The 25506-nt window shown below is 41.2% G+C and overlaps 1 protein-coding gene across 6 annotated transcripts in view; it reads left to right on the top strand.

Moving 5' to 3' along the window:
- The first annotated feature begins 15314 nt into the window (after nucleotides 1-15314).
- Nucleotides 15315-25506, top strand: part of LOC117510649 (solute carrier family 28 member 3-like) — a 53936-nt gene continuing 43744 nt past the window's right edge. For 4 of the 6 annotated variants that reach the window (XR_004560780.1, XM_034170440.1, XM_034170443.1 and 1 more), the window contains exons 1-3: nucleotides 15315-15443; nucleotides 18415-18503; nucleotides 18618-18718. Coding sequence is in view for 5 of the 6 variants with exons in the window: in XM_034170440.1 (XP_034026331.1) it covers nucleotides 15378-15443; nucleotides 18415-18503; nucleotides 18618-18718 (256 nt within the window). In the remaining variant the exon portion in view is untranslated. The remainder of the gene's footprint in view (nucleotides 15444-18414; nucleotides 18504-18617; nucleotides 18719-25506) is intronic. The other 2 variants (XM_034170441.1, XM_034170442.1) reach the window with 2 other exon arrangements.

Below are 25506 nucleotides of genomic sequence, written 5' to 3' on the forward strand. Positions count from 1 at the left end.
TAATTGCCAGTTGTTGACTACTTTTGGATTTACCTTTAAAAAGTGTTTACCTGGATGTTTGGTGTCATTTTTTTTTTCAGCACAACCTAACCTGTGTGACTTTACAGTTTTTCAATCATTCTGACCTGCTGTATCCGGTTGTTAAGTGCTGACGTAACGCAGCATGTGATAAATCTGTTTCCGGGTCCAAAGACCTCCAAGTTTACAATTAAAGTTACGTCTGTATGATCCTTTTAAGGATTTACAGTTTAAGTTGTGTTTACAGTGTGCCCAAACCTCCGTCCCTCCCTTCTCCACCTCCACCTCCGTTAACCGCATTCGTCTGGTTCTATGGTCAGAACACTTAATAAAACTTTTTTCTTTTACTTTACATATTTTATTATGCAGAAGTAAAATATACATGTCTGTTTGTTAATAAAAAATATTTATTACAATAAACAGGACATTAAAGTGCAAACTCCACTTTCTCCCCAAACGACATGAACAGGAAGCGCTCGCAGCTCACTGCAACTCCTATTGAAAATAACGGAGAAACAACCTGAGCGTATGACATTTTTACATAAAACAAACGCAGTAACAACGTCTAAAAGCCCAGTTAATATATCCAGGAGAGTTTTAGGCACAATATACAAAGAGTTTTATGTTGCGATGTTAATGCTGTTGTCCGTGTGCAGCGGTGTAAGTGCAGCCTGATCAGATCATCTCAGTGCAGTTCTCAATGTTAATGACAGTCGCGCCTTTTTTTGTTTGGTGCCAGAATTGAAAATCACATAATGCGTTACGTCACACTTAACAACCGGATTAACACAGTGAACCTAAAATCACACAAAACCCAGAAAATCCAAGTAGAAAAAAGTTTTTTTGTTTGTTTGTTTTTTTACTGTGAAAACTACAAACTTGTTTAACAAACCATTTTCATCACTTCAAATGTAAATATAAATTGTAAATTTCAAAAACATATGTACAAATGTAGCAAAAAATAAAGTTAAGTACAACTATTTACATAAAATGTTTAAAGGAAATGTTTCAGGTGTTTTTTTTGTACAATTATTTACAAAACAGATATCACAATAAGATTTAGAATGTAAATATAAATTGTACATTTCAAAAGCATATAGTGCAGGAAATGCTAATGCTAAACTATTTAGAAAACAATCAGATGTCAAAATAAGATTTAGAATGTAAATATAAACTGTGCAATTCAAAAACATATAGTGCAGGTAATGCTAATGCTAAACTATTTACAAAACAATCAGATGTCAAAATAAGATTTAGAATGTAAATATAAATGATAAATTTCAAAAACATATGTACAATGTAGTGCAGGACATGCTAAACTATGTGTGAAATAGTCAGATATCACAATAAAATTTAGAATGTAAATGTAAATTGTACATTTCAAAAACATATAGTGCAGGAAATGCGAATGCTAAACTATACAGAAAACAATCAGATGTCAAAATAAGATTTAGAATGTAAATATAAATGGTAAATTTCAAAAACATATGTAGAATGTAGTGGAGGACATAGTAAACTATTTCTGCCACTTCATGTCCAACACAACACAGAGGGGCACATCACAAGCCTGACACTTCCACGGTGTGTCACTCCTCTTGTTCCCCACATCAAGGTACTGTTGGCAACCTCAATCTGCCTTTTGTGGCTTTTTGGCGAGGATCTGTGCCTGTCACAATTGGCACTTCTGTGGGATACCTGTTTTTGTATGTGCCACACAGTTGACACACCAGCTCCACCATAAAGTCCTTCTCACGATGCATGATGAATACATTTGTGGTTGCAATGTCAAGGAAATGCAGCAACACTGTCCTGTACCAGCGTGCAGTTTTCCGATAGGTGGAGTAGTACTGGATGAGCTGGTGGTCGACTCCACCCATGTTTTTATTATAAGCCAACACACTGGGGTAGGACAAAACATTTCTGTGGGAATTCGTCTCTCCACAGCCGGTTTCCAGATGACGTCATTTTCAGATAGCTACCAGTATCAGTTTGGGGAGATGAGCTCATGAGAACTTGTGCACGAACACCGTCCTGACATGTGTACATAAGGTTGCACTCTAAGTGCTGATTCACACACACGCTCAGACACTTGCTGTATGCTGTCCATTGGTGTGTCCAAAGCGCTTTGTATAATAAACCTGTTAATATTGACAAACAGTCAACCTCCTGACTCTTCCTTCCACGACAGCCAGAGACCATTTGGTCCAAAGTTTGAAATTTTGCCTCCACACACTTTAATGTGGAGGAACCTGGCGAGAGAGGACAACAACAAATTAGCGTCAGAACCTGAATCAGTAAATACTGGCACCGACACGGACAAATGATCTGAAATTAGTTTAGCAGAAATTACATTTTGGGCTGAAGAGGAAGAAACAGAGCTTTGACTCGCCTGCAGACTTGATATGGACCACGAGGGGGCACCCCCTGACCAGACAGACAGAGATCAAAAACACAGTCCTTCATCCCAGAGCGCTGAAGTTCCTCCGCTGAGAGAAGAGTTCTTCCCAGCTGCATCTGTTCTTCTGTGCTGTGAGAAGGTGAGTCGGAGACACCGTGGCTGGCTGAGGGAGAGCTGGTCGGATGTGAGGCTGATGAGAGACGATAGAGGAGTTTCTCAGTGAGGATGATGCTTCAACTGCTGATTTGTCCAGATGGCTAAGGCGATGAGCTCACTGAGATCTTCAGGGAGGTCGACGGTGATGAGCTGGTCTTGGATGGTACTGGGTAACCCTTGGAAGAAAGTGTTTGGAGGAGAAAATACCCAACATTGACTGGGGGCTCGTCCGGGATCTCAACAATACCGGAGGTGTCCAGCGGCGGTCGTCAAGTCCAGACGTAAATCCTTGGCCAAGGTCCGATCAATTGATCGTGTCTGCCATTGTCGGCCACCGTTGGCATCGTCTGGTTGACGAGATTTTCCCGAAGAAGACAGACAGGAAGTCGAGTCAGTGAGTAGAATTTCTTTGTAAACAGTACTGAGTGAGTGGTGATCAGATCACATAAACAGTTAAATTCCGCAAGCGATGATACAGAATCGTCTGTTAATGCAAAGCAGTTAAACTCTGTAAGGAGGGTGCGGACTCCTCTGTTTATATACGCGTACCGGTAGGGGATAAAAGTGATCACATAAAACAGTTAAACTCCGTAAGCGATGATACAGAATCGTCTGTTAATGAAACACAGTTAAACTCTGTAAGGAGGGCGGACTCCTCTACGGTTGCGAGGGACGCAAGTAGTTAAATTCCGGAAGGAGGATACGGACTCCTCTGTTTTAATACGTAAAGGAAATCCCGGGTAGAAATACGTGTACTGTAAAAAAGTAGTTAAATTTGGCAGGGACGGCGGAGTCCCCTAATGCAGGACATTAGTTAAATTTCACGGGAGGGCGAGCTCCCCTGGCATAAGAATACGCGTACGATTATTAAAAGTGTTTCTATGTGTAAATAGTGTTTTGTGTAAGTGTAAATAACTGTGTGAAAGTGTAATACTTTGGACAACGTTAGTGACAACCGTGCGTGTGGAAGCAGCAGGCAAGTGATTCCGCTTCCTACGGGGAGGTGAAAGGAATCAACCACACGACGGCAAATTAATTGTCACGTCCAAAGAAAGTGTGAAAACTTCAGATTTAGAACACCCCAGGTGTGCCCCCGTCTGAAGTCCAAATTATAACAAGGGATAATAAAAATGGGGGGTAAGACGTCTATAAATAAGGAAAATTTATCAACTGACGACTGGAAATTTATGGAAGCAAAAAAAAATCCAAAAACAACAAAAAATTGGAGACCTGGATTAATAAACATGACTTTGACGGACGACTGAACCTGATCAGCATACAGAAGCTAAAGAAGGAGTTAGAACAGCAACATAAAGGTGATGAGAAAAAGATGCAGAAAGTAGGGGCAGATTTAGTGGCATTTTGGGAGGAGGAAGCAGAGAACAGACAGAAGGGAGCAGAGAAGCGACGATTAGAGAAAGCAAGGAAAAAGAAAGCTGTAGGTAAGGCAGAAGAAGATGTGATAATTCAGCACAGAGAACCAGAACAGCCTCAACAATCACCGCTGGCTGGATCGTCGGTGACAACAACACCTTTATATCCTCCTCTACCAGAGGATGACGATGTACCGCCACCACAGTATGATTTAGCAGTAAAACCTAAGGTAAAAAGTGAAAAACCAGAAAAACCACAAACACGCAGTCAAGCGAAAGTGCCCACAGCCCCTCCCATGGTGGAACACAGTGACCAGGGAGGTGCCTATCCTATGATAGAAGTACCAAATCCTCGTGCAGGAACAGCAGGACAGCGATCAACCATGCTCGTATATCGAACATGGAATGCTGATAATATCAAAGCAGCAGTCGACATGATACCATCACCACATGTCGATATCGAGGGATTTATGCAGGATATAGAAAACATTAGAAGTTCTTACCACCTTAGTGGACCTGAAGTCCAACAGGTGTGGATGAAAGCATGTGGCCCTAAAATGGAGTCAGATACGCGGAGACTGGAATCCTGCAGACCAGGATGGCGTACCATTGCCACATGATGATCCAGTCTTGAAAACAAGAGTGGAAGCTATGATTACACGTGCAAAAGGTGTGTTAGGACCAAAGATAAATTATACTGAAATTACCAGGACAACTCAGAAAGAAGGAGAGCCATGGATAGAGTTTAGATGCAGATTTGAGAGTGTATTTAGAGTCCATAGTGGCATATTGCCAGGAACACCAGTGTATGAAAACAAATTGAAAAATGTTTCACCTGTGAAGCTGACAATGACCGATTTGATTCATGATGGCAACTCAACAGCTGTCATAACAGTAACAGGTGCCACTGAAGATGTTTTAAAATTGAGATTCACAGGTATGCCATTACATGTGTCACTTTGTAAACCATATTTGACAGAATGGCAAGAATTGGGACTGACAGTCATAACAGCTTTGTCAGCCACTGATTGGAGCAGAGTTGGACCACGAACGGAGTTCAGTCCATCAACTAAATTGTATAAAGTGCCAGTTAATGTCTCATTGGTGCTGACAGCTGGAACACACATTAATGTGTCCACTTCACAATCCTGAGTGTTTCAGTTGAGTCCTGAAGAGGATGATCTTCTCTCTTCTGTACCATCAGGATTGTGGACAACAGGTCCTTCAGACGTAGGACTGATAAAAAATGCACAACCTGTAGTTATAAGACCAAAAACAGAATACAGACCATGTGTAAGACAGTATCCATTGAAACCTGATGCAATTGAAGGAATCAGGCCGGTAATAGAGAATTTATTAACAGCAGGAGTAATAGTGCCATGTCCAGATTCACCATGTAACACACCCATATTTCCTGTAAAAAAAAGGCTCCGCCCTCAGTGGGATGGAGATAGATTCAAGATCTGCAGGCAGTAAATGCTGCTGTGATTAAAAGAGCACCATGTGTACCAGATCCACACACACTGTTAAGCTCATTGAGATTAAATTCTAGTTGTTTTTCTGTAATAGATATCAGTAATGCATTTTTTTTTTTTTTTTTCTGTACCAGTACACCCAGATAGTCAATTCTGGTTTGCTTTTACCTTTAAAGGACAACGATATACATTTACCAGAGTCCAACTATTTATTCTCAAGTCATGTCAGCATGTTTAGCCAATTTTGTTCCACCGGCAGATAGCCAACTATTAGTGTATGTTGATGACATTCTGATTGCCTCTGACACACGAGAAAACTGCATAACTGACACAGTAGCATTATTATGTTTCTTATTTGATAATGGCCACAAAGTGAGTAAAAACAAAGTTCAGTTGTGTAGGGATAAAGTAAAATATTTAGGACATGAATTATCAGCCACAGGGCGTACTATCCTGTCTGACAGGAAGGAAGCAATTTTGCACGCTCCAAAACCACAAACCAAAAAGCAGATGATGTCATTTCTTGGACTGACTAATTACTGCAGGGCATGGATTCCCTGCTATGCAGAATTGACTAGTCCACTTTCTGATTTGATGTACAAGGATGATATTTCAATGTCAACCGTGTTGGAATGGAACAAAGAAGCTGAGGAAGCTTTTGTAAAAGTAAAACAAACATTAGTGTCATCCACAGTTTTGGCACTACCAGATTATAGTAAACCATTCATTCAAACAGCTGATTGTAAGAATGAGTCCATGACTAGTGTTTTGGTTCAAGTGTATGGCTCAAAATTAAGGCCAGTTGCCTACTACTCATCTAAATTGGATGCAGTGGCAAGTGCTTTACCACCATGTGTACAGGCTGTTGTTGCAGCCTTTATGGCTGTTCAAAGTAGCAGTAATGTTGTTCTATTCCATCAGTTGACACTGGAAGTTCCACATGAAGTTTCTGCACTTCTGTTGCAGACAAAAATGAGCCTTTTGTCCCCAGCAAGACATCTTTCGTGCATGTCCTTGCTATTATCACAACCACACCTTACAGTAGAGCGCTGTACGACATTGAATCCATCCACATTGATACCCTTACCTGAGGATGGTGAGCCGCACAATTGTCTTGATGTAGCTACGGTCTGTACGAAAGCACACCCAGACCTCCAGGACACACCCATCCCAAACAGTACTATTGTGTATGTGGATGGTTCTTCCACTGACAAAGCTTATGGACAAACACAATCTGGATATGCTGTTGTCACAAATTCAGAAGTATTGGATTCTGCTTCATTGCCATCGTCATTTTCAGCACAAGCAGCTGAATTAGTTGCTTTAACTGCAGCTTGCTATCTGTTTAAAGGTACGGCTGTATCAATTTATACAGACAGCCAGTACGCTTTCAGCACAGTGCATGTGTTTGCAAAACTGTGGGAGGAGCGTGGAATGGTGACATCATCTGGAAAGCCAGTGACTCATGCCACTCTCCTAACTGCCCTACTGCAAGCTGTGAAGTTGCCTCAACAAATTGCTATATGCAAATGTGCGGCTCACACCAAAGGCTCTGACAGTGTTTCAAAAGGAAATGACGTTGCTGACAAAACCGCAAGGGCGGCAACAGCTCTTTCTATTTTTCTCCTATATGACACCCCTCCGGATATGACCACAAAAGAAACCCATATTGCCAAAAAATATGTTTAAATGGGCAGCTATTATGAGCCATGGCGTGACGCATGTCTCATCAGGGGGTATGATATCGCAATTGCAATCTATTTTTTGTCTTTATGGGTTCGATGCATATGCAAAACAGCATTGTAGAGCATGCATGACATGTGCAAAACACAACTCACAAGGCAATTTGAGACCCCAAAGAGGCAAATTTCCAACACCACAATATCCCTTTCAAGTGATTCATATGGATTATATACAGCTGAGTAAACATGAAGGGAAGGAATTTTGTTTAGTCATAATTGATGCCTTCTCAAAATGGGTAGAATTGTTCCCTACAAAACATGCAGGTGCACTTACAGTGGCTAAGGCATTGTGCAAAGACATCATTCCATGATTTGGAATACCAGAAACAGTCTATTCAGATAATGGAGCGCATTTTGTTAATACAATAGTGCAATACGTAGGAGAAGCGCTACAGGTCAATCTCAAAAATCATTGTGCTTATCAACCACACAGTGCCGGATTAGTGGAAAGGACAAAGGGCACATAAAAGGGCGCAATAAAAATAAGATTAAGGAAATGTATAGAAGAGACAAAACAAACCTGGATTGAATGTTGGACCTAGTAAAATTGTATATGAGAATAACACCAACACCATCAGGGTTAACACCATTTGAGATACTTTATGGACGACCATATCGTCTACCAATTTTGACATGGATACTAAAACAGCAGATGAGGAACAAACATTAGCAAATTTTATGAAAAAGACATTAACACAGAAAGAGATAACTTAAACACATTTACTGCCGAATAATTTTGATCTTCCACAGGACGGCCTTCCAGTAGTCTAGCCAGGAGACTGGGTGTTCATCAGAGTCCAGTCCTCGTTGGGAAGGTCTATACCAAGTGCTGTTAACAACACCAACTGCAGTAAAGATAGCGGAGAGATCAACGTGGATACATCACTGTAAGATACAGCGTGTGTTGGCGGCCTCCACAGTGGAAGGGGAAGTCTGGCTACAAAGGGAGTCTATTTAATTAGCAATAGATTGTCTCAATGCCAGTGAAGCAGGGAGATCCTTGCACTATTAGGTGAGGTGGTTAACAACACTGTATCCTAGCAATCATGACTGAACTACAGCAGACCCCGGAGCGGCGTGCTCAGCGCCGCCGCTGCCGGACTGTTGGTAGGGCAGCCGGTTGCATTGTGATCTTAGTGTGTTTCGTGCTCCTCGGATTCCTGGCCTGGTGGAATGGAATTACGTTACTAATTGTTATGTTTGTTCACAGATACCTATATCCTCAACACACCCAGCTCTGACGGCTAAACCGTACCCTGCTAGGGTGACAGAATGTCTTATCATACGGATGCATAATCAAACTGTATTTCGGGGGCAGCAGTTCTCAGCAAATCTGATAAGATGTAACACCACTTGCCTCAGTGCAACCACTTATATGATAGGGATTTCAACAGAGGACGTACAAGCGTGCCCAAGTGCTGCTCCATTGACTAGACTGAAGGGAAATGCAAAAATATCATCACGTTAAATTGTCATCACAACGGCCATTCCCAATTTGCTTTTACGGGACAGGGAATAAAAATGTAGGTAAAATTAAGAAACGTCTGTGTACCCAAACGTATGTTTTATCAAATAATTTAAGCCTAACCAAAACATAATATGTGGATGGTACTTATCTTCATCACATTGGACGGGGATGTAATTATACAGGCTCCTGTCCATGGGGAACGGATGAATCATGTGCTTATGTTAGTAAGTTTTTGCTACCACCTATAAATGGTACTCCGGTGTATGATGACATCTATTGGCTTTATGGTTCCAGACTGTACATGAGTCTCCCACCAAATTGGGGTGGTGTGTGTGCACCTACCCAGGTGACTGACCATACATATGTGGTAGGACCTCCACAGAGAAGAATGGCAGCGCCAGACGGAGGAGATTGATATACCCAGATGTGTTACCACATGATCACATGTGGGGCTCGGATGTACTAAAGGACCAAAAAATTGTGGTCTGTAGGAGATAAAATAGCACATTCATTGTTCCCCTGGATAGGAGTGGGAAAAAATTCATTAATGATTGAAACTCTGAATTATCGATTGGGTCTGTTCATGAATGTAACTAAAAAAATGGTAGCAGCTCAAAACACTGAAATAGATGCTTTACGTACCATGGTGATGCAAAATCGCATGGTTTTAGACTTGCTTACTGGTTCACAGGGAGGAGTTTGTGTTCTGCTGAACACAACATGCTGTACTTTCATCCCAGACTCCATTCATTCAGTGGATATGCAGGACGCATTGGAAGAGCTGAATAAACTTCGTGATGCAATGCATAAAGACACCCTAGCCGTGAACCGGTGGAATCCCTGGTCCTGGTTGACTTCAGGACCATGTTGGCAGTTACTATTGAAAATGGTGACACCAGTTATTATAGTCCTAATTCTGATTGGACTTTGCATGTGTTGTGTGATCCCTTATATCAAAACAATGGTTGGCAAAATGGTGTCAAATACATTTGTACAGTGTAATCTGGCCTTCCAACAAACTATGCCAAAATATCAAGCATTGAAACAGTCAGACAGACCTTAGTGGAGAAAACTGTAATGACTGTACTGAGAATTATGATGATATTGAAAAGCTCACAACTCCAGTTCAAGCTTGAACTGTTGACGTGATGAGTTAACACACTCTTAGCCTATGAAGCTTTAGCTGAAAAAGTAATAAGACAAGTGGTGTAGTCGAATAATACAGAAAAAACAGTTCATTTATACCAGTCGGTAGGAGTGATGTATGGTGGTGGTGTGGTGATAACAGAATCTTTGACAGACTGCCACGAAATGTGTCAGGTTATTGTGCATTAATATCATTATTGTTACCCATGACCCCTGAAGACGTTACGACATATGCAGCCTCTCTTATTCCTGAGGATTGGCAGAAAGGCATAGCCAGACATAGAGTAAAAAGAGATTGGAAAGGAGTAGGAAATCCAACATATATTGACGCAATAGGAGTCCCCAGAGGAGTGCCTGACGAGTATAAACTGGTTGATCAAATAGCAGCTGGATTCGAATCTTCCATCTGTTGGTGGTGTTCAATTAATAAAAACGTGGACAGAATAGATTAAGTTAATAAACTAACTAACTAAGCTGGGTGATGCCTACTGTATGTTTAACAGGTGATAAACAGGTGGGAAATGTTAAGGATTTTATATATATATATATATGTTATCACTGTTAAACATTTGTACCTTTGTCTTCTTTCTTATGAAAACGGTGTTGTGCTGTTTGCACTTCACCCTGAGAATGTATGTGTTATTCAACCTTGTTTTAGCTTTGTCTTCTTTCTCATGAGAACGGTGTTGTGCTGTTTTGCACCTGTCTTAACCAAGCCTGAGAATTCAATTTTGTTTTAGCACTCTGGGGTCAATCTGAGCTGGGAATGAAGGGCTGGATGTACTTATTATTATAATATAACTTTGTTTTCGCAGCCTCTTAACGACTGGGAGTAAGAGAACGTTTTGACTGTTGTGATGTGGTGCTTAGTGTGAAGGAGTGTGAAGGACAGGACACTTCAGGCAGATGCAGAACAGCTGATAACTGCAACAGACGAACGAGATGTGCTGACCTGTGTAAAAGAAAGTGTCCTTCCTTACAGCTGCACTTATTGACGTATGCGTTTATGTTACGGGAAGAAACTTGTCTTGCGTCATCACCCCCACCCTTAGGACAAGTTTTTTGTTTATGTGATGAGGGCGTCTCTTAATAAAAAGAGCGGAAAAGCAGGCCAGACTTTAGTGTAGCCTTGGTGTACAGCCTGGCCGCACTCCGCGCGTAAAATTTGACTTTCTGTCTCACTGGTGTTTCTTGACTCTGTTTGTCTTGTTAAAGGTTTTAAAAGTGTTTGGAGGAGAAAATACCCAACAACATCCTGGAGCGCTGCGGGGTTCCATTCACTCTTCGCCGCCAGGATGCGGACGTCTATGGCGTAATCTGTCAAATGGCGGCTGCCCTCCTTTAGCCTCATCAGTGAATGAGCTGCTTCACGTTCCGGGGACGTGTGTTGGAACACCTGCTGGAGTCCTGTGGTGAAAGCGTGGAGTGAGGAACAAGCAGGAGATTGGCGACTCCTCTCTGCTGAAGAGGTCACCAGTCTCCTGCTTGTTCCTCTCTCCAGTAGTCCATGCCACAGCCTGACCGGTCAGTTGAGTTATCATGAATGCTATCTTCATCCTCTCAGACAGAAACATTGATGATATAAGTTCAAAGTTTAACTCACACCAGGTGATGAAAGGTTTCACGTCTCATGGCTCTCCGGAGAAGTGTTCCAGATGAGAAAGCTGATTACAAAACACTGGTTCTGAGACGAAAGCAGGTGAGGCTGCTGACGACCCCAGATGTAGAGTACTGGCGTTGATGACAGTCGTCTTTAAGCTGGCCCGATGATCGAGTTTAGACAGTAGTTGCCCCATTTGCATGCTCACAGAAGACACGAAGGATTCTTGACATTTTGCAAGTTCACTGAATCCTGTGCTCAAAACATTGAGCTGGTCTTCCTGCAGAGTGAACTGCCGGCTGTGATGGTGTACCGCCTGCTGAAAAGGGTCAGAGATAGCTGTGTCCATACTTGGCCAGATTGATCTATCAGATGTGGTGGACAGGAATGGCTGGACACAATTGCACGACTCAACCACAAAGCTCTGTAGTGTAAAACAGTTTAATGAGGTACAACCCCAATTCCAATGAAGTTGGGACATTGTGTGACATGTAAATGAAAACAGAATACAATGATTTGCAAATCCTCTTCAACCTATATTCAATTGAATACACCACAAAGACAAGATGTTTAATGTTCAAACTGATAAACTTTGTTGTTTTTGTGCAAATATTTGCTCATTTTGTAATGGATGCCTCCAACAAGTTTAAAAAAAAAAGCTGGGACACTGGTATGTTTACCACTGTGTTACATCACCTTTCCTTCTAACAACACTCAATAAGCGTTTGGGAACTGAGTACACTAATTGTGAGTGTCATGATTGGGTATAAAAGGTGCATTCCCAAAAGGCTCATCTGTTCACAAGCAAAGGTGGGGCGAGGACCACCACTTTGTGAACAACTGCATTAAAAAATAGTCCAACAGTTTAAGAACAATATTTCTCAATGTTCAATTGCAAGGAATTTAGGGATTCCATCATCTACAGTCCACAATGTAATCAGAAAATTCAGAGAATCTGGAGAACTTTCTACATGTAAGCAGCAAGGCCAAAAACCAACATTGAATGCCCGTGACATTTGATCCCTCAGGCACTGCATTAAAAACCGACATCATTGTGTAAAGGATCTTACCGGGTGGGCTCAGGAACACTTCAGAAAACCATTGTCAGTTAACACACTTCATTGCTATATCTACAAGTGCAAGTTAAAACTCTACCATGCAAAGGGAAAGCCATACATCAACATCCAGAAATGCCGCCACCTTCTCTGGGCCCAAGTCATTTGAAATGGACAGACACAATGTGGAAAAGTGTGCTGCAGTCTGATGAGTCCACATTTCAAATTGTTTTTGGAAATCATGGACGTCGTGTCCTCCGGACAAAAGAGGAAAAAGACCATCGAAATTGTTACCAGCACAAAGTTCAAAGGCCAGCATCTGTGATGGTATGTGGGTGTGTTAGTGCCCATGGCATGGGCAACTTACACATCTGTGATGGTACCATCAATGCTGAAAGGTACATCCAGGTTTTGCAGCAACACATGCTGCCATCCAAGCAACATCTTTTTCAGGGATGTCCCTGCTTATTTCAGCAAGACAATGCCAAGACACATTCTGCACGTGTTACAACAGTGTGGCTTTGTAGAAAAAGAGTGCGGGTACTAGACTGGCCTGCCTGCAGTCCAGACCTGTCGCCCATTGAAAATGTGTGGCGCAGTATGAAGCGCAAAATACAACAATGGAGACCCCGGACAGTTGAACAACTGAAGTCATACATCAAGCAAGAATGGGAAAGAATTCCACCTACAAAGCTTCAACAATTAATGTCCTTGGTTCTCAAATGCTTATTCAGTGTTGTTAGAAGGAAAGGTGATGTAACACAGCGGTAAACATACCACTGTCTCAGCTTTTTTGAAACGTGTTGCAGGCATCCATTTCAAAATGAGCAAATATTTGCACAAAAACAATAAAGTTTATCATTTTGAACATTAAATAGCTTGTCTTTGTGGTGTATTCAAATGAATATAGGTTGAAGACGATTTGCAAATCGTTGTATTCTGTTTTTATTTACATTTTACACAACATCCCAACTTCATTGGAATTGGGGATATACTTAGCTGTGGTTGGTACACTTTAAGGCAGTCCAAGCGGTGCAACAGTACAAAAATCATCAGGCAAGGGCATGATCAAACAAACAGGCAGGTGATCCAAAAACACTACGAGACTGGCAGGACAAGAGAACACCAGAACAGAGCTGGAGAGAAGGCACAAGGCGCATCAATCTGGCGAGGCATAAGTTCAACCAGTGGACCTTATATACACCTAGGTCAGCTACAGATTAGGAACAGGTGTGTGAAAACCCCAGAACGGGGTGTGGCCAGACAGAGTGAAACACCTACCACCAAGCACCAGGAGACAGACAAGAGAGATAGGGACAGAGAAAGCCCAAGCAAGCAAGAGGCCAACCAGAGAATAAACACATACAGAAAGCAATCACATAAAATGACTAAACTCAAACACAAGCAAACCCAAATCTTGACAAAGAGAAAGTAGCTAAAAATGAGACAACTCAAAACAAAACATTGAAGAATGAAATATTTGAACACTAAAGACATAAACTGAACAGTATGAAAAGCACATGTACTGTCAGAAAAACTCAAAATCTAAACATGTAAAATTAAATACAATGAAGACCAAGGTGTTGTGTGGGCCGCCCGAAGAGAAGGTACTGCTGGCCAACACCAGAGGGCGCCCTGCCTGTTGTCGGGTTTCAGGCACCAGAGGACGCAGCTGCCTCTCAGGAGCTCCAGGAGCACCGGTACTGACAGCTGTCAGTCATCAGCCATCATCACCACCACCACCAATAAAAGCCTGGGAGAATCATCAGAACTCTGCCGAGTTATCAGCTTACCCGTCAGGTAAACATTCTCAGCCGTTCTGTGCCGTACGCACACGTTTTTGCAGCAGAGCTTTTTGCAGTTGTAAACCTGCGTGGACAGTCCGCAGGCTCCTTGATGTTCGCCGGTGGGGTCGGGGCTTCCAATATCTGGTGGACTGGGAGGCTTACGGACCCGAAGAACGCTTCTGGGTGAAGAGGAGCTTCATCCTGGATCCGGCCCTCCTGGCCGATTTCTACCAGCAGCATCCCAACAAGCCTGGTGCCGGATCTGACAGCTGGAAGCAGTGGTCACGTGGGGAATCAGGACTTGGCGGCTCCGGTGTATTGCAGGTCTCCGTTGGCGGTGGAACCTCGTGGGTCCCGGCACTTCTCTGGATAGGTATCTCCTACCCTCGGGCCTGCCCACGCATCACCTTTTGTGTAGATTGATTGACAGACTAAAAGCATATTTGGTTGTTGTGCACATTTGCAGAATAAATTGTTATTTATTCGGACTTCCTATTGGCCGTTCATTTACGCCCCCTGTCGTGGGTCCGTGTACTTCACTTTCCCAACACAAGGAGCCTCATGGAAAAAAGAGAAAATAATAAACCACAAGACAAAACTACATACATTTACATCATAAATAAAGCTCAAAATGTGTTTCCCAGCTTCAAGAACTGTATTGAATTTTCACTTGTTGCAGTGACAGATTTTTTAAACTTGTAACATGTTAAAACCACCTTGTTTGTTTGAAAAAATTTGCTAGTAGAACAAGTAAAAATTCACTTTGACAAAATAGGGTCTTGAAATTAGCTGAGAAAAGTCATTCTGAGCTATGTTTTAGTAGCATTAGGAAGTGTTACAGCTTTTACAAATAGTACAGCATCCTAAAAATCTTATGGTGAGTCAACAAAGCTTGTTTAATCTCATATATGGCTCAAAACAAGGTGTTTCCACGACACTTTCACTTGTATTGTGTCATCCTGAAATTTTGCTTAAGTAATTGTGTATACTTTGAGTAGAAATCAGACAAATACACTTGGTAAGATTTTAGGCTTTTGCAGAGCAGGAAGGAGGGGCGGATCATCAAGAGTAGAGGCGGAGAAAAGGGCAGGTGTTGGAAGAAGTTCTCCAGAGAATGTTAAGCCAGTGAACAAACATAAAGAGCAAAAAAAAAAAAACAATGGAGCTGAACAGAACAGAGAGGAACCAAAGAAATGGAAAAGACAACAAGGCCTTTCAGACAGAGGTAGGCTAAATATTTTAGAACCAGGCAAGCATTTGTTCCAAGATTTTAATACAGGATTTAAATGTTACCAACATTACTGTTATTATATTTAATGAACTTGAAACACTTGAGGATAAGAATATGTTGTTTGTTTTTAAGTTTGTCTTAATATAAAATGTTTGCCATCTGATGAATTGTTGAACACTTGAGGCAGCCTATTTAATTAAATTTGCCTAAACTTTGGAAAAGCAATGAGTAATGAGTAGACAGGCAGATAAATAGATGAGAACATTCCCTCCAGTTTAACACAGTAACTGAACAAATAATAAATGTTATCATTTTGTAACTCATTAAATTAAAAGAACATACAAGGTCTGTTAGAAAATTATCCGACCTTTTTATTTTTTTTCAAAAACCTGATGGATTTAAATCATGTGTGCTTGCATGAGCAAACCTTGAACTTTTGTGCGCATGCGTGAATTTTTTCACGCCTGTCATTTGCTGGTAAGCAGCCTTTGTGTGAGGATGGGTGTCGTCTCTTGTCGGATTTTCTTTGCAAGGAAATGGCGGAACGACTGGAGCAGCGGGACTGCATCAAAATGTGCCAGAAATTGGGCGACAGCCAGGTGGAAACCATTCGGATTATTCAGACAGCTTTCGGTGACGATCCTATGGGCATCACACAGATTAAGGAGCGGTACAACCAGTTTAAAGACGGCCACACAACGGTGGAGAGCGAGCCGCGCTCCAGTCGGCCATCAACATGATGAAATGACCAGGTCATTTTCAAAGTGAATGCTGTGGTGATGCGGGACCATCGTGTGACTGTCCGAGAAATTGCAGAAGAGGTGGACATCAGCACTTTTTCGGCACATTCCACTTTGACAGAAGATTTGGCCATGAAAAGAGTTGCAGCAAAATTCATGACGATGGCTTCGGCATGAAGCTGATGGCGGAGCAAAAGCGCCTTCGTGTTTCAGTCTCACAGGACATGTTGTAACATGCCCAGCTCTTCCACCATTCGGAAGATTCAGACGGCTTTCGGTGGCTTTTCAGTCGTGTGACTATCCGAGAAATTGTGGAAGAGGTGGGCATGTCACAACATGTCCTGTGAGGCTTCAACACAAAGGCGCTTTTGCTCCGCCATCAGCAGCATGAATTTCACCGCCACTCTTTTCATGGCCAAATCTTCTGTCACAGTGGAATGTACTGAAAAAGTGCTGATGTCCACCTCTTCCGCAATTTCTCGGACAGTCACACGACGGTCCCGCATCACCACAGCATTCACTTTGGAAATGATCTGGTCATTTCAGCATGTTGATGGCCGACCGGAGCATGGCTCGCTCTCCACCATTGTGCGGCCGTCTTTAAACCAGTTGTACCGCTCCTTAATCTGTGTGATGCCCATAGGATCGTCACCGAAAGCCGTCTGAATAATCCGAATGGTTTCCACCTGGCTGTCGCCCAGTTTCTGGCACATTTTGATGCAGTCGCACTGCTCCAGTCGTTCTGCCATTTCCTTGCAAAGAAAATCTGACGAGAGACAACACCCATCCTCACTCAAAGGCTGCTTACCAGCAAATGACGCAATCGACAGCCGTGAAAAAATTCACGCATGCGCACGAAGGTTCAAGGTTTGCTCATGGAAGCACACGTGATTCAAATCCATCAGGTTTTTGAAAAAAAATTAAAAGGTCGGATACTTTTCTAATAGACCTCGTGTAATGAGAACAAACTCATTCAAATCTGGTGAACTCTGACACATCAGATGATTAAAAAAATTGTTTGTCTATGTAATATTCCATAGACATGTCTGCCACCTTCTGGATGGTAGGTGGATGCTGAATTGAAGGTTAATTAGGAGCAGGTGGGGTTGTCAGTGAAAGACTGTCTCAGAACAGAAGTAAACTTTATGTTTTACCGTGGTTTTGTTGTAAAATATAGTCACAAGTCCACACAACCCTGCACAAAGGGTTTTTCCTGAAAGCTGGTGAAGCAGTAACAGCAGGGTGTTGTTTTCACTGGTGTGCATGCGTGCGTGCGTGCATGTGTGTGTGTGTGTGTGTGTGTGTGTGTGTGTGTGTGTGTGTGTGTGTGTGTGTGTGTGTGTGTGTGTGTGTGTGCGTGCAGGATAACCCAAAAACTACTAGACATATTTCCTTCAAACCTGGTGGGAATATTACTTGGATAGATTTCTTGATGTGATTAGATTTTTGAGTAGTTTAATCAAACATCAAAGCCAAAGAAAACATTGTCCAAAGATAGATAAATAGATAGATCTCTTTATTGTCATTATGCTTACACATAACAAAATTCCTTTCGGAAGCTTTCGGATATAGATTAAATGGGGTTTTCAATGTTAAATTTAAATGGCCACAAAATCTGTAATCTGGATCAGATCCGGATCAGTCAGTAGATAAAGGATACCATCCTACATGACGCTCTCAAGTATGAAAGAAATTAGAATTTTTTTTTTTTTTTACACAGTTATGAATTTTTGAAAAGTCATTCAATGTGAAAGATAGAGATTATTCCAAGATTTTTTCTGACTTTGCCCTTTGATCTATGACCTTGAAAATTGAATCACTTTTTCTTGCCTATTAGGATATGAATCTTCAATAAAAAAATTCATAACGATATACGAAAAATTGTGGGCTCCAGGCTGTTCACAAACACACAGACAAACAAACAAACAGGGGCGAAAAGATAACCCCCTCCACTGCAAGAGGTAATAAAGTTGGTTTACAGTGTCAAGAGCCAAGTTAGTTTTTATGCAAACATACAAGAAAAGCCGTTTTATTCAGAACATTAATTTGCAGTCAAATTCTGAGTAAATATACGTCATTTGTGCAAACAAACTTGTGTCAACATTTTTCTCTGAATGATCTTCCGGCTGTGTGTGTGTGTGTGTGTGTGTGTGTGTGTGTGTGTGTGTGTGTGTGTGTGTGTGTGTGTGTGTGTGTGTGTGTGTGTGTGTGTGTGTGTGTGTCAGGAGCAGAATCAGATAACCATTGATATTGACAGTGCTTCTGAAGGTACAGAGGATGACAGTAATAAGAACTCAGAGGAACAGAACAAAAGGTATTTCTCATTTGTAAATGTGCAAATGTGCATTTGCTGCATTACTGCTTTTTCTCTTTCCCATTCGTGTAACCTTTATGGCTCTCTCTCTCCCTCTTATCTTTCGCCATTTTGAGTGCCTACCTGCCTTGAGAAGAAAATGGAGGCATTCTATGACTATTTGGCAAAGCACAAAGACCTGATCCACCTGGTTATGTGCCTCATTTTGGCATCAGGTAAAGTTTGGCTTCCTGTATGTACCATATTTTGCACCAGAGTACTAGTTGCATCTATCCAAAAATGCCTCACGAAGAAGAAAATATAACGCAATGCTAAAATACCGTTGGCCATATGAGCATTTTGTTCTTTAAAATTTGCAGTTTTTAAATAAATTATTATAAATTAATTATTATAAAATAGATCCTATTGTGTTATGTACAATTTGCACATGGTCAAATCAAATCATCATTTGTTCATGTTGTGCAAATCAAGAAATATTTGTAGATCACCCACGGTGCATTTGTGCATTCCTCCACGTCGAAAGAAGCCAGTTGGATGGATGGATGGATGGATAAATTCTATAAGTGTTTTTTGATTTGTGAAATGCATGTAATATGGATCTCTTCTGCATCCATGCTTTAGGATATTAGTAACTGGGGGTGCTTGAACGTCTATTCTACAACAAAGCTTCAGGTCCCAAATACAGCCTTATTTGTTTGGATACTGTAACTCACTGGGTAAAAACCTGTGGGTGAACACATGTGACTCCGCTGACAACAAATCAAAAGTAAAACCTCTTTTGCAGGTATGCACCTGCCTAATTTTGTTTAAATAATTATTGCACACTTTCTGTAAATACTAGAAATTGAAGATAAGAGAAGAAAGCCTTTATTCATCCCTCAATGGGGAAATTTCAGTGTCACATCGCAGCATAGAACAGTAGGAATAGACAGAAGGGCATGCAATAAAACAGACAAGTATCTCTTAAAAACCAAGAACTAAAAAGCATTGAGTGCCAGGTAAAGCTAAGGCTACCATTGTTCAGTTCAATGCTGCACTGTTGCTGCTGCTGCACTGCTGCAAACTTCATTTCACTTCTCAAATATCAGTGTGTTCATCTGCTATATGATATATTTAACTGAAATTTCTGATCCAGATAACCAATGATTTATAAAGGAAAATCATGAAAATTATCAGGGGTGCCCAAACGTTTGCATACAACCCAATTCCAATGAAGTTGGGACATTGTGTGAAATGTAAATACAAACAGAATACAATGATTTGCAAATCCTCTTCAATCTATATTAAACTGAATACACCACAAAGATAAGATGTTTAATGTTCAAACTATTACACTTTTTTGTTTTTGTGCAAATATTTGCTCATTTTGAAATGGATGCCTGCAACACATTTCAAAAAAGCTGGGACAGGGGCAACAAAAGACTGGGAAAGTTGAGTGCTCAAAGAACACCTGTTTGGAACATTCTACAGGTGAACAGGTTAATTCGAAACAGGTGAGTGTCATGATTGGCTATAAAAGGAGCATCCCCAAAAGGCTCAGCCATTCACAAGCAAAGATGGGGTGAGAATCACCACTTTGTGAACAACTGCGTGAAAAAATAGTCCAACAGATTAAGAACAATGTTTCTCAACATTCAATTGCAAGGAATTTAGGGATTCCATCATCTATAGTCCATAATATAATCAGAAGATTCAGAGAATCTGGACAATTTTCCACATGTAAGCGGCAAGGCCGAAAACCAACATTGAATGCCCGTGACCTTCGATGCCTCAGGCAGCACTGCATTAAAAACCGACATTATTGTGTAAAGGCTATCACCGCGTGGGCTCAGGAACACTTCAGAAAACCATTGTCAGTTAACACAGTTCGTCGCTACATCTACAAGTGCAAGTTAAAACTCTACCATGCAAAGTGAAAGCCATACATCAACAACATCCAGAAACACCGCAGCCTACTCTGGGCCTGAGCTTATTTGAAATGGACAGACACAAAGTGGAAAATTGTGCTGTGGTCTGATTAGTCCACATTTTAAATTGTTTTTGGAAATCATGGACATCGTGTCCTCTGGACAAAAGAGGAAAAAGACCATCCAGATTGTTTCCAGTGCAAAGTTCAAAAGCCAGCATCTGTGATGACATGGGCAACTTACACATCTGTGATGGCACCATCAATGCTGTAAAGTACATCCAGGTTTTGGAGCAACACATGCTGTCATCCAAGCAACGTCTTTTTCAGGGATGTCCCTGCTTATTTCAGCAAGACAATTCCAAGCCACGTTCTGCACGTGTTACAACAGCGTGGCTTCGTAGTAAAAGAGTGCAGGTACTAGACTGGCCTGTCTGCAGTCCAGACCTGTCGCTCATTGAACATGTGTGGCACATTATGAAGCGCAAAATACGAGACCCTGGACTGTTGAACAACTGAAGTCGTACATCAAGGAAGAAAGGGAAAGAATTCCACCTACAAAGCTTCAACAATTAGCGTCCTCAGTTCCAAAATGTTTATTGAGTGTTGTTAGAAGGAAAGGTGATGTAACACAGTGGTAAACATACCACTGTCCCAGCATTTTTGAAACGTGTTGGGGGCATCTATTTCAAAATGAGCAAATATTTGCCCAAAAACAATAAAATGTATAAGTTTGAACATTAAATATCTTGTCTTTGTGGTGTATTCAATTGAATATAGGTTGAAGAGGATTTGCAAATCATTGTATTCTGTTTTTATTTCCATTTTACACAACATCCCAAATTCATTGGAATTGGGGTTATACAACTGTATATGAGAATGCTCCACAACTCCGCAGGTATCCAAATTTGTGGTAGTGTCAGTGTAACAATGATTTACTGTGATGTCATCTCATTATTGCTAACTAGTTAGGCCCAATATTAAACAAGGTGAATCTCATGGATGGAGCACAGCAGAGCAGAACAGGTGTTTCTGTACCATATGAGATGTGAACTGCCTACATAAAGACTAGATATGTGCACTTGAGGCTACATGCCCTTAGATAAGTCAAAACCACAGAGGTTAATATGAGAACTAGAGTCCACAGTCACACTGAGACGTGTCCCGGCAAGGAGGTGTGGTCACCATTTTAGATCATGGCAACTCAGTAGGCAGCGCACACTGACACTCAATGAGTCTCCTCAAGAAACAGGTGCAAAATGCTGGAAGTTGCGCATGTTGGCAATGCCACAAACAATGGAAGATGGGAGATAACATTTTCTTCCATAATTAAACAGTTTTGGTTATTCTTGTTACTTTTTCCATGACCTTAAAGCATCATGCCTGTGTATGAAATCCAAAGATTTGAAACCATCTTGAATGGAATTTTATTCAAAGCTGAATTTATTCAGTACTAAACAAAAAAATGGATTTAATTAATGCAGACTATGTGGAATTAATTAATCTGCATTGTGCTAATCTGCATTGTGTAATATTGTGCCATCACGTCAGCAGAATTTGGAAGCTGGAACATATCGATCTGTTTAAAATTTCAACACTAAACTAAAATAATAATTTTGTAGCTGATGACATGTTTGCTTTCATAGCTATTGGCTGATGAAACCATTTGCTCATAGAATCAGAAATCGTTTACAGCTAAAGATGTCTGTGTTTGAGAACTTTTTTGGAATACTGTCAAAGTTAATCATTTATTTTATGTATGTGTATATATATATATATAGAGAGAGAGAGAGAGAGAGAGAGAGAGAGAGAGAGAGAGAGAGAGAGAGAGAGAGAGAGAGAGAGAGAGAGAGAGAGAGTAATGGATTGATGACTCGCACCGCTGAACAGCAGCAGCAGCAGAACATCTCAGCAGCTGAGCTGCTGATTTATCGCAGCTGGAACAGATCAAATCCGTGTAACTTTCAACACTAATATTTGGGAATGCGTGGGTGTCAGAGTAAGTTTAATACTTTCGTTACACAATTTAATGTAAATTAATCTTACTGGCTCGATATCCAGGTCATAACAGCATTTTAGCGCGTATTTTGCAAGCTTTTTTCAGTGTGTGCTCTACATTGAAAATGCATTAACATCCGGGCACTTCGTCAATATTTTGCCAGGTTAGGAGGTGTCATGTCACTGTCCATGAAGGGACATTTGTGTTTAGTCGGCAGCATTGGAAGTGTGTACTCTAGTATCAGTGGTGGGCACAGTTCCGATAATCCAATAAGAGATAATTATCAAAGATAATGTTTTCATTATCAGATTATCTTTTTAGATAACATTAAAAGCCATTATCAGACTAATTATCTTCTGATAATTATTAAAAAAAATTTTAAAAAGGCTTGGATAGGGCAGGTGTTAACTCAAAGTACAAGAACAGATCGCGAGGTGCAGCCATCTTGATAAAGAGGGGGGTTCCGTTTGTCCCAGTTTCAACCAGTTCGGACTATAAGGGGCGGTATGTGGTGGCTACAGGGAGTATATATGGCACACAGGTGGTTTTCGCTAATGTATATGGACCAAACTGGGATGATCCCGACTTTTTCAGCAATCTTATATCAACTCTTCCTGATCTTAATGATCACCTGCTGGTTATGGGATGGGACTTTAATTGTGTATTGCATCCCTATCTGGACAGATCTAACCCACGACCCAACAGCAAGCTCTCGAAAGCAGGCAAAGTCATTCAGTCATTTAGAGACTCCTATGGTCTGTATGACCCATGGAGAAAAGACAACCCCACCGCAAAACAGTTTTCCTTCTTCTCACCAATGCATCATTCCTTCTCTAGAATAGATTATTTTTTATAGACAGTAGACTTTCCCCCATGGTTAGAGGATGCCATTACAACTCAATTGTTATTTATAACCATTGCCCTGTGCATTTAGATGTGGGTTTTCCAGATTGCCCCAAACCGTGTCGCTGCTCTCTAGGGATTCCTTTCTTGACAAATTGATGATTTCATGGAATTCACCTTAACCCCGGATGTGCCGATCTCTAGTGTTTGGGAAGCTCTTAAGGCTTACCTCAGGGGCCAAATAATTTCTTATACGGCACATGAAAGAAATAAACGTAACAAATGCTTGGCCGAACTCACTCAAAATATAACAGAAATAGACCACCAGTATGCTGACTCCCCGACTCCTGATTTGTACAAGCAGAAGCTGTTATTGAAAGCAGAATTTGACAATATTTCCATTAAAAACACAGTGGGCCTCATGTATCAACGTTGCGTACGGCGATATTTGAGCGAATATGGGGTGTACGCCAAAACGGCTGCACTACTTGGCATTTATCAATGTGGTTGTTGGCGTACGCTGCGCTGAAAATATACACCAGGTCGAGAGGTGGCGTAAATTATACACCAAAATGAACCAGCGCTGGAATCCACATAAAAATGAAGATGATCAACATGATAAACAGTGCCATTATACAAATCAATGCATATGTTACATAAATAACACTTTCCTGATTATACTACATAATAATCAATACAAATCCCGCTTTTGCGGGATTGTTATGGAGCACGATCCGTGGCTACAGCGCTGACTGCCAAGACAGCGCTGCACGCCCTTTTCTCCAGACTTCGAGCCTGGAGCCAGAGCAGCGCTGAGCTTAACTTTATGTGGTGTGATCATTTTAGACAATAAAATTGATAATAACAACTGTAGTTTCGTCATTCCCTTAATTCGCCCGTACTGCAACCAGGTTTTGTCATCTCCATTCGGTGTCACAATAAAATAAATACAGAAATACATTTAAAAAATAAAGAAATCTGACAGATTAGGCATGTCTTATTAATTGAGCAAGCAAATATCCACGTCAAGAATTATTGACATGTGAAAAGAGAATACAGTGGTCCCTCGCTATAACGCCGTTCACCTGTCGTGGCCTCGGAGTCTCGCGGAGTATTTAGTCCAATTTTGCATGCCTTTTTTTTTACAGTGTTCTATGTTCTGCGTATCTGTTTATAAGAATCTTGTCACCCAGAAGAAAAAAGAGCGCCAACAATTACTCATAACTGTGTTTATCACTCGGAAACAGACACCTGCTGCAGTGAGATGTGAGTGGGAAAAGGCGCAGCACCAGGACGCAGAGGCCCGATCTGTGAAATACTGGTCAGTCACTATTAATAATTTCTTATGTGTCCGACCTCATTCGTTGATCGTTAAAATTAATTCGTTAGTTCTAAATGCCATCATAATTATTTATAGGAAAACGTTCTATTTTTATTTCTCAAACAAATGTTTGGGCCTGAAACAGTTTGGTATTATTTTCCTACTAAGGTTTGAATTTTGAGAGTGTTTACACACGAGAGAAAAGTGAGAAAATGTTCATGCCTGATTGAGAAAGTGTATAAACTGTGTAGTGAGGGGTTTTACAGCTTTGAAACGTCTATAATAATTGTAAAAAATAACGCTGCCTAACGTCACGGTTTCGCGTATTACAGGCTATTTTTAGAACGTAACTCCAGTGATTAATGAGGGACCACTGTAACACTTTATTGATTATATACTACAAAACAATTGATACGACGGCTGCTTTTGACGCTCTATTGGCACGCGTCGTGATTGGTGGAGTTCTTTTTCTTTGCCATCTTCCCGGCTTCCATGTCGTAAAATGAAGGTGTGTCTGAAGCGGAGTCTGAATATTTATGGGCATGTTTATTATAATTACGATCGTTTCCACCTGCCGCATTTATCAAGATCACGTCAGGCGTACGCCAGAAATGGGCAGGTGCGCACTGCTTGATACATGTCACAGTGACTTTGGTATATTTCAAGTTTACACCGTAAATTTACGCCACAAGTGCGCAACATTGATACATGAGGCCCACTGACTGATTTTCAGGGCTAAACAGACCTTCTATGAACATGGTGAAAAGGCAGGAAAGTTACTGGCCCATTAGATCAGGCAATCAGTAGTAGCCAACACCATCCCTGAATTCGGACAGATCCAGGAGTTGTGACTACTAACCCAGAAGATATAAATAAACAGTTAAAGCAGTTTTACACTACCCTGTACAGCTCAGAACCACCCAAGGACCTGTCT

The sequence above is a fragment of the Thalassophryne amazonica genome, chromosome 5, assembly GCF_902500255.1.
Source record: "Thalassophryne amazonica chromosome 5, fThaAma1.1, whole genome shotgun sequence".
In the NCBI taxonomy this organism is placed as follows: domain Eukaryota; kingdom Metazoa; phylum Chordata; class Actinopteri; order Batrachoidiformes; family Batrachoididae; genus Thalassophryne; species Thalassophryne amazonica.